Source organism: Leishmania infantum, chromosome 31, assembly GCF_000002875.2.
Source record: "Leishmania infantum JPCM5 genome chromosome 31".
NCBI classification, from domain to species: Eukaryota; Euglenozoa; class Kinetoplastea; order Trypanosomatida; family Trypanosomatidae; genus Leishmania; species Leishmania infantum.
In genome coordinates this window covers 1,314,136-1,327,253 of record NC_009415.2, presented here as the reverse complement: position 1 = coordinate 1,327,253, position 13,118 = coordinate 1,314,136, and the positions used below count along the sequence as shown (strand labels likewise).

Genomic DNA, 13,118 nt, shown 5'->3' with positions numbered 1-13,118 from the left:
CAGCGAAGGGAGCGACAAGTGCAGTGCGGAGGTGATCATGCCACGTGCGGCGTGCAATGAAATAAGCGAAGACCGAGCTGTGAAAGCAGTAGCGGTGCTTGGGAGAGAGAGGGCAAAAACGTGGAGGAGAGTCGGGCGTGATCCTTCCATACATAGTGACACACACATACGCGCTGGTACGATGCACTCACTCCGATTTCGCTCAAGCGCTACCCCGCTTTTGCGCATGTATGAGCGTGCCTGGCAGACGCGATGGCGTGGCGTATTTGTGACTTTCTGTGTGTGTTTGTGTGTGTGGCAACGGCATCCCGCTCTCTCCCTCACGCAAGCGTATTTTTCATATCTTTCTCTCTTCCTTTGTTGTGTTGTGTGCTGTGTGCTGTGTGCTGTGTACTGTTCGAATGCAGCCTCGGATATATCCGAATATCCGTTGGAATCTGCGCGCGTGCTTGTGTGGGTGTGTGCATCTCTGCCTCTCGCTCTCTTTCTGCAGTTGAGCTCTTAAGCGTAGGAAAAGCCAAGACGAAACGGACCGCAGTGGTGCCCCCCACGCCCCACCCCACTCCTCCACCCCTCGCTACCTTTGCCGGAGATGTGTTTTGGTTTTAGTTTCCCTGTGGTATCTTATTGTGCGCATCTATACCTCTGATAGGAAAAGCAACATCACGCGAAAGCAGACGACGTCCGACACCGTCTCGTGCTCTTTCCTCTGAGCAGGACATGCTGCTGGGTATTGTGTCCACGTGCGCGCTTGTGCGGGTGCTGGCGTGTTGTGCGCAGAAACTGGTGCACGCCTCGTTTTTGTGCAGTGCGGCTTTGCGCGTGCACCCCAGCGCCAAGCTCGTCCTGAGCGCTGGCGGTGGCTCTTCGACCGCAGGTGAAGCAGGACAAGCACGACAGTGCGCTTCTGGTGTCCTTCTTTGCCGTTTCCGACAAGAGGGCATCCTCGAGTGTGATGCTTCTGCGTGTCGTGCAACTGCACCTGCGCAGTCGTTGCTTCCGAGGCTGTTTTTCTTTCTTCTCCGTACTCGCTATCTTTTCCTCCTCGCGTTCTCCTTCTTCGAGTTCGCGTTGACCTGGTTGCTGCAGCTAGCCGCAACATGCGCTGCTTCGCCTGCCCCCTTCCCCATCAACAACACCAAACATCCTGATCGAAAGAGTTCCATTCTTTGTCCGCCACCACCACCGCCACTACCACTCCCTCCTGTGCTTCCTTCGCTAGCAGAAGCATGGCGATCTACCCTTCCGACGTCAAGGTGTGACCCAAGAAGCCCGTCAGCCTCAGCTCTCTTAGTCGCAGCTGCAGCACTCCACTTCTTGACTACATGAAGGCACACCTAAAGACGCTCGGCATCGCATTCACCTACATTCACGCTCCGGGAAAGATGCACGCCAACCTGTCCGCCACGCTCCCTGCATCGAACGACGCGAGTCAACCCGGTGTTGTGATGTCTGGCCGCATGGACATTGTGCCGGTGGATGGGCGTAAGTGGGACACGAGCCCGTTCGTTGCGACAGAGAAGAATGGCAAGCTGTAAGGTCGCCGTATGTGTGGCATGAAGGAATTTCTTGGCCTGTGGACGACTCTACCATTTGCCTTTACGAACTCGGAGTCTAAGAAGTTGGCGCGCTTCGTCTTTTCATACGGCGAAGGGGTCGGCTGCGTGGACGCTCCAGTCATTATGGCGCAGCTCAAACTTCAGAGCCTCGAGGCGGATGGCTGCCTCGTCGGTAACGGCGGCTTTCACGCAGACCGGGTGAGGGGGCAGCAAGGGATTCAGCGCGTGGAACGTGAAGGTACATGACAACGCGATCCGCTCGGCGATGGGGCTGATAGAGGCGAGCTGCAACTTCACTGCTTCAGCCACGCGAATCATCACCGAAGTCCGTGAGATCGGGCTTGAGCGGGGCAGGCGCAGCCCGCACGCCTTCGAATATCAGCGGCCCTTCTACTCCTTGTCCGTGTGCCTCATCAAGGGCAGAAATGCCGTGCCTGCGGTGTTTGGACTCGACTTCAGCATGCGCGTGTGTGTGTTACGCAAACGGCAGTGGCAAAGCATGTGGAGAGTGCGGTGAAAACGTACATCGACAGCGCGATTCTGTGTGCGGTGCGCGCGGAGTGCGCGGGGAGGTGTCTGCAGAGATCAACTCGATGGGGTCCGTGCCAGCCTTCGACTCCCCTGAGGAGACAGCGCTCATCCACGCTGTGCGCGAGACCCGCGATAACCACACCGTGCGTGGGCTCGCTAGTGGCGCGGAGTGGCATCGTCCTCCAAGCGCTGGGCATGCCTATCATCATTGTTGCCTCCGGCGGCTACTGTGGCCACATGGCGAGCGCGTGCACAGAGGTGGTGTTCCTGAAGAAGCGCGAGAAGCTCACGGAGGAGCTGGTGCAGCGTGCTGCGATGGGGAAGGGGATGGCTGCCCCTGTAAAGCATCTAGTGTGGGCTCTTTTCTTCTCTTCTGCTTCAGCGTAGTACGGGATGCACAAGAATGTGCCTGTGTGTGTGTGTGTGCTCGCAGAGTTGCACGGCTCAAGGGCCTGGAATAGCCTGCCGGTGCTGAGTACCCCAGGATGAACGTCATAAACTCCCGCTAGTTCTCTTGAGTGCCGTTGTCCGCTAGAGGGTGGCGAAAGGCGTCCAGCCGCCTGTTTCTTCTGTATGTGAACACCTCTGTGATCGACGGGCGACTCAGCCACGCCTCTCTACCTTTCCTTATCATCATTCCGTCAGTGCTACTTGCGTGCACATGTATGCCGCGTCTGCCACCGTGTAGTGTAGGGCAACGGGCTGCACGGCGAGCGAGACGGCCCTCTTGCCGCGGCCGCTGTGGCTCCTTGGGCCCCGTCGTTACGAACCGTTTTACTCGTTCTCTTCCGCCCGTGCACGCCTTGCTTTGCCGTCGGTGGCGCTAACGTTGCCGATGGCTTCCCTGCGCCTCCTCCCTCCCTCCCTCCCTCCCTCCCTTCACACACACACACACCTCCCTCGACGCTGGCTTTTGGCTTTCCCTCCCCTCTCTCCGCGGACGTGATGCGCTCATTCCGCTAGACGGCATGAGCGCAGCGAAATCTCTCCAAAGAAGGGGGAGGGCACATCGTCCGCATGCCGTGATCGACTCTGGGACGCGCGGTGTGGTACTGGCGGTAGTGCGGTGTGCATTGTCATGCAGCTTGTGCCACCTCGGTGGTCGAAGACGCTTACTCTTGCCCTCGCTTCCTTCGACGACCATTGGTGTGCACCCCCCCTATCGCTGCATCTTTTAGAACTCTCTCTCTCTCGTTCTCCACAACCCTCATGACTTCCGCTGCGTCAACACGTACATGGACGCAAACATCGTGTGATGGGCAGAGATAGAGGGCATGCTTGATCATCTTCGCCATCGGCCCGCCACCACCATCACTGCATCGCCACATCGCGCTTCTCCGTCTCCGCGCCAGCGAGTTCCTTGTTTGTTCATTTAGCACTTCCTTTGGTGCGCGTACACATCAGTGCCATTCCCCGTCCTGCCTACCCACCATCACCCCACACGGCCCTCATTGCTGCAGCTCAACCCCCATCCCCCTCTCCTTTCCTCCCTCACGCTGTTAAACACACGCCTCTTTTTTCACCGCTACAGCTCCCTCATCATGCTCAGCCAGACCGGAGGGGCAGTCGCCGTCAACGAGATCTCGCAGCAGCACTCGACCGAGCAAGCGATGGCTGCCAAAGAAATGGCAGCGGAGAACCAGGTGCACGTGACGCTGCCCGAGGAGGTGAGGGAGCGCCGCCGCTCTCGTCAATCGTCGCAGGCGCGTAACGGGTCCCACGAGGCACCGATCATTTCCTACGGCGAGGCGGCGCCGAAGCAGACGGTCTCGCGCGTGTTGGTGCGGATGCCGAATGAGGTACGCCGCAGGCGAAGCCTCTCTCGCGAGGCCCGTAAGAGCCATACCCACACGCAGCTGGAGGAGAGCGAGATGCCGAACGCCACCCCTAAAGCCATGCCCGAAGCCGCCGCTATGTCGACTGCCGAAGATGGTCGTGTTAGCCCGGAGAAGCAGTGTCCAGAGCCGGAGCTGCCCGCCAACGGCTTGGCCATGCAGCCCGCTGTCGAGGAGGCAGTCGATCATGAGCCGCCGACAGAACCCTCACCCGCGGCCGAAGAGGCCGAGAGATCCGGGAGGCTCACCGACGCGGCCTCTCGGGTGGAAATGGAGTTGACAGGGAGCGACTCCGCTGCTGTCATCGAGGAGGCTAACCAGGAAATGGAGGATAATGCGGCGCCTCACGAGAACAATGATGCGCACCCGATGATCAAGGGCAAGGAGAAGGATAAGCACGGATGCTGCATAGTGATGTAAGTCACCGTGCCCCTCTCTGGTACGCCTCTCCCTTCGCGAGCGCTCCGCCACCGCGACCACTTCCAGAGCTACACAGGCACGTGGAAACAGTTCGTATCGCACATGAGCACAAGCGCTCGGCGCTTCGCCCTTCTCCTCTTCCTCCCCGGTGCCCCGTCCCTCTTATTGTTTGTTGTGGTGCGCGCGTGCTGCACCACTACCGCATTTCTGCGCGCGCCTCTCCTTTCTTCTTGTCGGTACGCATACGGTGTCGTCGGCACCGCCCACCGCAGGGGCAGGGCACCGCAGCGAGAGAGCAGGCACGCGCAAACACACAGCTGTACGTCTCCGGTCATTCACACGCCTCCTTTCGTTTTCCTTTCTCTTCCTCTGCGTAGCGAAACCCCACCCCACCCCACCACACTGCACTCCTCCCCTTTCCCCTTTCTGACTCTTTCTCTCCCTTCCGTGTCCCATTCACCACCACCTCCTCCCCTAGCTTCCCCCCCCCCCACGTTCCAATTTAAGCTCCCGCTCGTTGCTCCACCGCCGCCCTCCCCACCCACTCCTTAATGACTCCAATGTGTGTGCTCCTCCATTTTCTCCGCCCCCCCCTCCCTGTCTAGAGAATGCGTATGTGCGTATGGACGTCGTCGCTGGCCGTGCTGCGCCTTTATCCCCACCCTTTGTGTGTGTCTGTGCCTTTTGCTTGGGGCCCATTGTCGGATCCGTTTATCCGCATCATGGACCAAGTCAGAGGGTGCGGTCCCCCTCCACTGTCCCCCAGCCCTCTGCCTTCCGTAGATTTGCGTTGTTTCGTTTGAATTGGGGTGCGTGGGCTCGTAGGGGGCTCGTGTGGCTGTGTGTATGGCCTTCACTGTTTTGCCCTCGCATCTCCGCATCACTGTCGTGTTGGTGCGGTTTCCCTTGCCCCTTTTATTCCCCTTCACCCTTTCCTCTCCCCCTGGACGAAGTAGTGCGGCCGGCTAGCTGGCGTGTGCACACATGCCATGCGCCATTCGAACAGACCCAGTGATGAGAGAAAGCGAGGGGAAAAGCGGGTGGCGTATTCTTTACTATACGGTACGCTGCAGCGGGGCCGTTTTAGCCGCCTTGCGGCTCTGTCATTGACGTCGCACTCCCCCATCCCCTCCCCCGTCTTCCTGTTTTCGCGCACTGCTGTGAGCCTGCACGGAGCGTTTTGGTGGTGTTTGGGGTCTTCCCCCTCCCCCTCCCCCCTCCCCCTCCCCTTCCTCGCTTTCGTCCGTCTCGTGGTGTGCTGCGGGAGTGTCGGTGTCTCTGTGAGCACGTGTGAAGTTGCATCGCCGATATATTGTATCTGCGCTCTTCCCTTCTTCCCTTCTCTCTCTGAGGATTGCTTCCTCTTTTAGTCATTGTGTGCAGCCACCTGGGGCTTGTTGAGATGAAGGTGCTAGCCTGGCTCTGGAAAGGGAGCGTGGTAGTTTGCTTACGGCTTCTCCTCTGGCGCGCGAGGAATGGTGCCGCAGTGGTGGTGCGTCCGTGCACGTGTGCCTCTGTGTGCACGCAAATTGCATAGGTGCCCTTTATATTTCTGTGCAGGCATGGAAGGAAAGGAAACCCGCCTTGTCTGAAAAGAATCGAAATTGCGCGTGTGAAAGCAAGCACGGATTTAAGCAATGCACCCCTCGCGCCTGCTCGAGGAGAATGCGATGCGTGCTCGGGTGGGCAGCGCGCCCCCCTCATAGTCGCCTCTCGCAAGAGACCCCTTCGCGCGTGTCCCTGTTGCAACTCTCTTGCCTCTTCCCACGTGCCCGCTTGCGTGCACACGTATGCTGAGTGGTCGTGTACCTGTAATGCAGCCTTCCATCTGTGGTGTAACTATGATTTTCGCCTTTGTTGCTTTCCTTTTCCGGATCTGGGACGGCGAATCCTCACGTGCGCAGCTCTGTCTCTGTTCGCTGTATCCCTGCTCCTTCCCTCCCTGACCCCGTGCGGCGGCTCTTGTGGTTGCCACGTTGTGGGTCGGCTTCACGACTGCATGTGAGTGGGATTGTTTACGCCTTTAGTGAAGAGGCGGCGGCGGCTGTAGGATCCACGTTTTACCGTTAGCTGAGAAAGAGGAGAGCTACATCTGAAAACGAAAACGCACGAGCTCCATCAGAGAGAGGGGGACATGGAAGCACCCTTTCTTGCGGTCAAGGGCTCTTACATCCTCTTATTCTCGGACTGCGCTCGGAGAACACGGCTAAAACTCAGCTGAGCAACACCGCGACCATGGCGAGTCCCATGACCCGCCGTCGGCGCACTTCCCACGGTCCTGCGTGTGATGAGCAGCGCAGGCTGCATTAGCTGAACAGAATAGAGGCGAGATCTTCTCGTCTCTGCTCTGCTCAAGCGCGTGAATTCCTTCACGAAAACGCACCGGCGCTCCACCCACTGCAGTTATACTCGAATGCCCACTATACATGTATGTCGGGGGAGGGCATGCTCTTATCCACTGGTCGCTCTCTCCCTCTCTTCTGCTTCTTTTCGCCGTGACCATCGCCCACGCGCGTCACAACTACCGTCCGCCGTTTTGTGTTGTCTTTCTCCAACCGCACTTTTCCTACTCGAAGCTGCATGTGCTGTAGTGAGATTTGGGGCGCGCGGAGGAATCATCATGAACAGAGAGGTGTGCTGGCATGAGGCTCCCGTGTCTCTCCATATCGCTGTCGAAGCTGCGCACTCGACCGGATCTATCCGTGACGACCAGCACAGCTCTAGCAGCACGGCGGGGCGGCATCGTCACCGGTTGACCTCGTCGCTACCATTCGATGCCACATCGGCGCAGCAAATCCTCTTCTTTGCCGCCGAAGGTGCGTTCGTGCACGCGGCACCGCTCCACATCACCGTCGCAGAGGCGAAATCGACGCATTCGGGAACATCGAAGGCGGCAATGGTCAACGTCGTCGCCGGGGCTGTGGAGACCACCACAGAAGAATCTATCATGGCGACAGAGGGGCCAAGCGCCGCCGCTAGTTTTGCGCTGCCTCCGGCGTTATCTGCAGACACGACTAAGGGTGTGGCTGCCGAAATGACTATAGCGGAGGCGACAGGGAAAGATGAGGAATGGACAGACGCCGTGGACGAGGAAGCCATGGCCTTCTTCAATGATGAGTAAGTTCCATGAAGGAAAATAAGTGAAAAGGAAAGAGAAGCTGGAAGGAAGCAATGCATGTGTGTGTGTGTGTGTTTGTGTGTGTGTGTGTGTTTGTGTGTGTGTGTGTGTGTGTGTCTGTATCTGTGGCTGCTTGGTGCACCTGTATATTACGATCATCTCTGCAGAAGAGAACCGAAAGAAGCGTTCCACCTATCCCCCTCCCCGCCGTCACCAAAACGAAAAGACGCACGAGGGGCGAGAAGCTGCTCACGGCCCAAGCTCTCTTCTTGTGTTCAGCGCAGAGGGGGGGGGTTGTACGATCGACTAGCACGTCTCCAGAATTCTCAACTCCGGGCCGCCGTTGTGTTCAACTCCATTGAGGGAAGCCTTTTTTTTTAAGCCTCGGCTACCCTCCCCTCTTCCTCCCATTCCAGCTAGCGCGAGACTCTGCGTTTGCACGCAGGTGATTGGAGTCTCGCCTCTTGTGAGCCCGCAACACTGTTCAATGCCCATCAGCTTGTCGGTTTGCTCTTATTCTTGACGCCTTTCGTCTCCTCCCATACTCCTCCGTTCGCCCCTCCCTCTTTCTCGCTCCCTTATCCACGCGCGCATGGATGCCGTGCTCTGCGTACAACCTCTCATGCCGACCCACATCGAAGAAATTTTGTTTGCGTTCACTCTGACATTCCTGTTCTCGTTTCTTGGTGTTGCCGTTACCCCCTTTTTTGTTGTTTCCATCTCGTCTTTCGCTGCTTCCACACGCCCGCTCACTGCGCCCGTGACTCGTGCGTCCTCCCTCGTGGGTGTGTGTGCGTGTTTCTCTCCGTTCCTTTCTTCCCGTGGGCGTACGTGGGACTCCTAATTCGCTTCTCTCCTCTTCCCCTTCCTCCTCCTCCACTCCCCACCTTGTCCAAGTCCATCATTCAGCCTGTAGCTCCCTTCCTTTTGCGCGCGGCACTGCGTGGCCTCGCTCGCGCTGATCCACGGAGAAACGCTCACCAGACAAACAAACGGGCAAAACGACCTGCTCGCCTTGTTCGCCGCCACGCACGCAACCGCCGCGTAGACCCCGTCACAGTTGTTGCGGTCATTCACGCGACGACATACCCCGCACGCACTTGAAATACGGTCTAGGTAGCCACGCCCCCATCATCTCTAGCACAAGGATATACATATATATGAGAGAGAGCGACAACAGCAGACCACACATACCCACTTGAGCACACACGTTGTTGACACACACACACACACGCGCACCTCCCCTCCCTCCCCGACCCTTCATTCTGCCGCTTCGTTTTCTCTTTGCTCTCCGTCTGCTCTAGTGTCTTCGCTGCCGCTTCATCCACTGCTGCGCCTGTTGCTACGCTCTTGGTGTGGTAGCGGCCCGTAGTGGTGTCTGCGACACAGGGGCGTGTGTTTGTTTGTATCTTCCCTCTCTCCTCTCCATCTCCTTCCACTCCGCTGCTGCTGCTGCTGTCTAGCTCTCTTTCCTTCGCTCCCCTGTGTTCTCTCTCCTTTCCTCTCTCCCCTCTCTCTCTTCCGCCCCGCTTCTTCATCTGTTTCGCCACGCTGTCGCCCTTCTCTCTCTCTGAGTGCGCTTCAGCTGTCTCTCCCCCCGTGCATCCTTCCGATCGCCCTCAATCCCTTGTCCCTCCCTCCCTCCCTCTCTCCCGGCGTTCTTTGGGTGTCTCGCTTTCGTTTTGTTTTCACCTTCCTCATTTTTGATTCTTGTCGTCGTCGGTTGTGTGTGTGTGTGTGTGTGTTTGGGGAGAAAAGGGTCTAACGCAGCTGCTACGCATCTCTCTCGACAACTCACTCTCGCCTCTCTCGTTTCTGTTTTGTTTTGTTTCCTCGTGTAGTCACAGGCAGCCGCGTGTTCCTCCGTTTGCCTGTCTCTCTTTCTCTCTCTGCGTGTCTGTGTGTGTGTGTGTGTGTGCAAGTGCAGGAGCATGCGCCTGTGAGAGGACCATCGAGCGATCCGCGCCTTTGTTTTTTTTTTTGGTTGTTGTGTGTGCTGCATACCGCTCCCTCTTCAGACGAGGGAAAAGGTCCGGAAAAAAAGGGGCGAGCCGTTCAAGTCGAGCGTTGTTCCTCTCGACGTGCCTGTCTTAAAGTACGTGACGTTTATAAATACCTTGTCTCATTTTCTTTTTCGCTTGTACTTGCGCGACACGATCACGCGGAGCCGGCCGCCACCATCACTCCTTCGCGTCTTTCCCTCCGTCTCTGTCTGTTTCCCCTCCGCCCCTCTCGAGCCGCCCATAAAACTCGTAGCACGATCAGCACCATTCGCCTATACGTAGAGTCGGATCCGCCTGTCTATCTATCGGTTGACTCGTTTAACTAAACTGCTTTTGCTTGGGCGCGTGCGCTGGCGTTGTGAGCTGTTTCACGTCGCCAACCAGATCTGCTGAACATCACTTCTTCCCTTGTAACGTGTCTCCGACGCGGTTTTGTTTTGTTTTTTTTTGTTCTTCGTCGCACCTCCGCGCTCCTGCGTGCTGCGTAGCGCAACGAGTACATCATCTCCCTCCTCCAAGCTCTCCCTCACCCTCTACCCCGCGCAGACTCACCAGCCATGTCACACAACGCCCGCCCCTCGCGGTACGCCGTGTCTCAGTCGAAAGCACGCATCTTTGTTGGCCAGCTGGAGCCCTACGTCACGGAGCAGGACCTCTACCCCGTTTTCAGCTGCTATGGCAAGATCCTGCACCTCAACATCGTCCGCCACTCCACCACCGTGACGCCCAACGAGGAGCGCCGCATCCCAACGGCGTTTGTTTGGTACGAGACAACCACGGAGGCGGATGCAGCCATCGCCGCGTTGCACAATGTGTTCACCTTCTCGTCACCAGACGAGGAGGAGAACAAGGTACGCTACATCCAGGTGAGCTACGCGGACAAGAGCCCCGAGTGCACTCCGTGGGGGCGCTGGCAAAAGACGCAGGCGGAGATCATGCGCCGCACGAACCCGTCCGGCACCGGCACCGGAAGCAACAACATGCCGGGGCAGTACTCCCACATCACCGGCGGCGGCGCGAGTACCTACTCGTCGCCTGCCCTCAACAACGGCGGCGGCTTTACTGTGTCTGCGACTGGGCCAGCCATCCGGTCCTCGCAGTCGAGCGGTGACATCTCCTCGATGCGCTACACGCGCAACCCGGCCCGTGGCCTTCGCACCATGGCCCCGCACATCGACCACCCCGAAGTGCAGTACTACGGCAGCTACGACAACCTCTACAACCTCGGCAACCGCAACCAGCTCTACAGCATGGGCGGTGCCGCCAACAGCATGACGGGCTACACCAAGCACCGCGGCATGCCACCGCACGAGAGCGCCAGCAGCGGCGACCTCGGCCGTGGCTCGACGTCGTCCTTCTGGAACATGAGCGAGGAAGTGAAGAAGAGCACCGCTGCGGACCCGAACCGGTTCCGCCACACTGCCCGCTACACCGCCCCGGAGCCCGACGAGGACCTCATCATGGCTGCGCCCACCTTCACAGTGACGAGTGGACCGTAAAGTAGCAGCGTGCAGTAGGATAGTAAAGGGCGGTGCAGAATCGAGCTCGGCAAGAGAGTGATGAGGTCTCGCCGATGATGCGGTGACACCCTGCACCCGCTCCTTTCTGTTCTACCCTCTTCCTTTCCTTCGTGGATGTGCCCAGTGAATCTCCTGTCGGCTGACCATCTTTCTCTCTCGCTCGCTCGCTGCCTTTTGTGGGCGCGCGTGCGTGTATGCGAGACGCGCTCACCGCGCTGCTCACTTAGCACGACGTAGAAGGGGCCGTCGTATGGGGTGGTGAGATTGGGGGCGGGGGCGACATCGCGGGGGCAGTCCAGTGCATCATCACGGCATCTCTTGTTTTTTCATGTCTCTCCTCTTTCCTTTTTCTTTTCCCCTCTTGTGTTCTCGAACCTACGTGTGATTAGACGTGTACCTCATCATTGTTTTGTTTGGTCTTCTGTGGGGGAGAGAGGGGGGGCTCTTGGCGACTTCGTTACTCACCCACTCACGAAACGCGTCCCCAGTGCACGCCGATGCGCATGCAACTGCGTATAGGGCACCGTGCGCTCCAGTGAGGCTGTGTATGTGTACGTGTATGTGTACTTGCATATGTCAATCACTCCTTTCCTTTATTTTTCTTGCGCTTCTCTGGCGTCCCTCCCTCCCTCCCTCACGTGTTGCGGTTGGTGATGCGCTCAGACAGCAATGGCTTAATACGTTAGGGCAACCAAGAGCCACACGCACACAAAGCGGGAAAGGGGCAGGGGGGAGGTATCTTGGCGTTTGGTGCTCCTCCCACACCTCTCCCCGTCGTCCCCCCTCCCTCCCCCCTCGGTGCTGCCGGTGTGTCTGCTACCCCAACCCCTGCCCCGCCTCTGTTCTTGGTCTCTTTTCTCACATCCATCGCCGCACCTGTTCTCTCGTGGTGCGAGGATGGCTGGACACGTGCGTGCTCGTCGGCACACGGTGACAGAACTTGCGTCTCACCATAGCTGCTGTAGTCGACGCCTGCTCCGGCACGGACGTGTGCGGTCACCGCCACCGCCACCGCCCACCCAAGAAAAAGATTCGTAAGCTTCGTTTTCTCATGCCTTTAGGCGCTCCTCTCTCTTTTCGTTTTCGTTATGTGGAAGTTAGTGACCCTTTAGTTGTCGTATGGGATGGCGGCTGTGATTTGACCAACGTGCTTATGGTGTATGTGTTTCTGTGCGTGTGTGGTCGTGTGGCTGTGATGCGTCTTCTCTGCATGTGGGGTGTCGGTGACATCCTGGAGAGAGAAGAGACAAACACGTAGCCACGCGATAGACTTTCGGTGCCCCGTTTGCTACTACAGTCCAAGTTCGGAAGCATGGGGCAGCCATACCACACCATACCACACCACACCACACGGGTGGTGGTCTGCTCATGCTCACTTTAAGCGCGTGTATTATGTGAGCGCCTGTGAAGAAGTGCGTAGACGTGCTTAAGCCCTGCGCGCAGGTCTGTCATAACTGGAGGCAGTAACATGCAATGCAACGAAGACGCAATACCGCACTCGCGAACGAGAGCGAGAGGGGGCATGGGAGATGGGCATCTTCGCTACTCTTTTTTTTTTTAATTGGCGCTGGCGCGTGAGGAGAACGGCAGCGGCTCGCAGTGCGGCGCTACCCTCGATAGTGCGCGCCTTGGTTGCTTTGGTGCGTGGGCACGTGAGACGATGGACGCCGCGAGGGCCCAAAGGTCCATCACGGTGGGACCGAGCACTCTCTCCACCGCGCCTCCCCCCCCTTCGTCGTGCACTGGAGCTCTCCGCGTCTCTTCCTGGTAGCACAAGAGGAGAAACCTACGCAAAGGTGGACGCCAGATGAGCCATCTGTGCACGCAGCGTCTCTCTCTCCATTATTCAACGGCTGATGCGTTTCGACTGAAGTGCCAAGCAATGCACGCCAAGCCCTGTGTCGGCATCCCCGCCATCCGCCTCAACCCCCTGACCTTTCCCCCTGCTCCCACCCACCCAACCCTTGCCTCTCTCTCCTTATGGTTTCGCTGGCGCAATCGCAGTCCACCGCCACCACCGCACGGGTGTCTTTCATGGACGGCACGGGTCTACTCCTGCCGTGCGCCCCACCCCCACCCCACAAGGGCGCTTTTATAGTTCAACCGTGTCTCAGCGATACGTTAGCTCTGTG

At 58.2% G+C, this 13,118-nt stretch overlaps 2 protein-coding genes and 1 pseudogene across 3 annotated transcripts; all 3 read left to right on the top strand.

Annotated features, from left to right (window-relative positions):
• Window positions 1-1,325: 1,325 nt before the first annotated feature.
• LINJ_31_2880 lies at window positions 1,326-2,477 on the top strand (annotated as a pseudogene). Its single transcript has one exon. A coding segment is annotated over exon 1 (1,152 nt).
• A 1,154-nt stretch (window positions 2,478-3,631) lies between these two features.
• LINJ_31_2870 (hypothetical protein, unknown function) lies at window positions 3,632-4,345 on the top strand (the record flags this gene model as incomplete). Its single annotated transcript, XM_001467565.1, has 1 exon — window positions 3,632-4,345. The coding sequence occupies one exon, from the start codon at window positions 3,632-3,634 to the stop codon at window positions 4,343-4,345; it is 714 nt and encodes a 237-aa protein (XP_001467602.1).
• A 5,678-nt stretch (window positions 4,346-10,023) lies between these two features.
• On the top strand, window positions 10,024-10,965 carry LINJ_31_2860 (hypothetical protein, unknown function; the record flags this gene model as incomplete). Its single annotated transcript, XM_001467564.1, has 1 exon — window positions 10,024-10,965. One exon carries the CDS (start codon window positions 10,024-10,026, stop codon window positions 10,963-10,965), a length of 942 nt encoding a protein of 313 aa, XP_001467601.1.
• Between the last annotated feature and the right edge of the window lie 2,153 nt (window positions 10,966-13,118).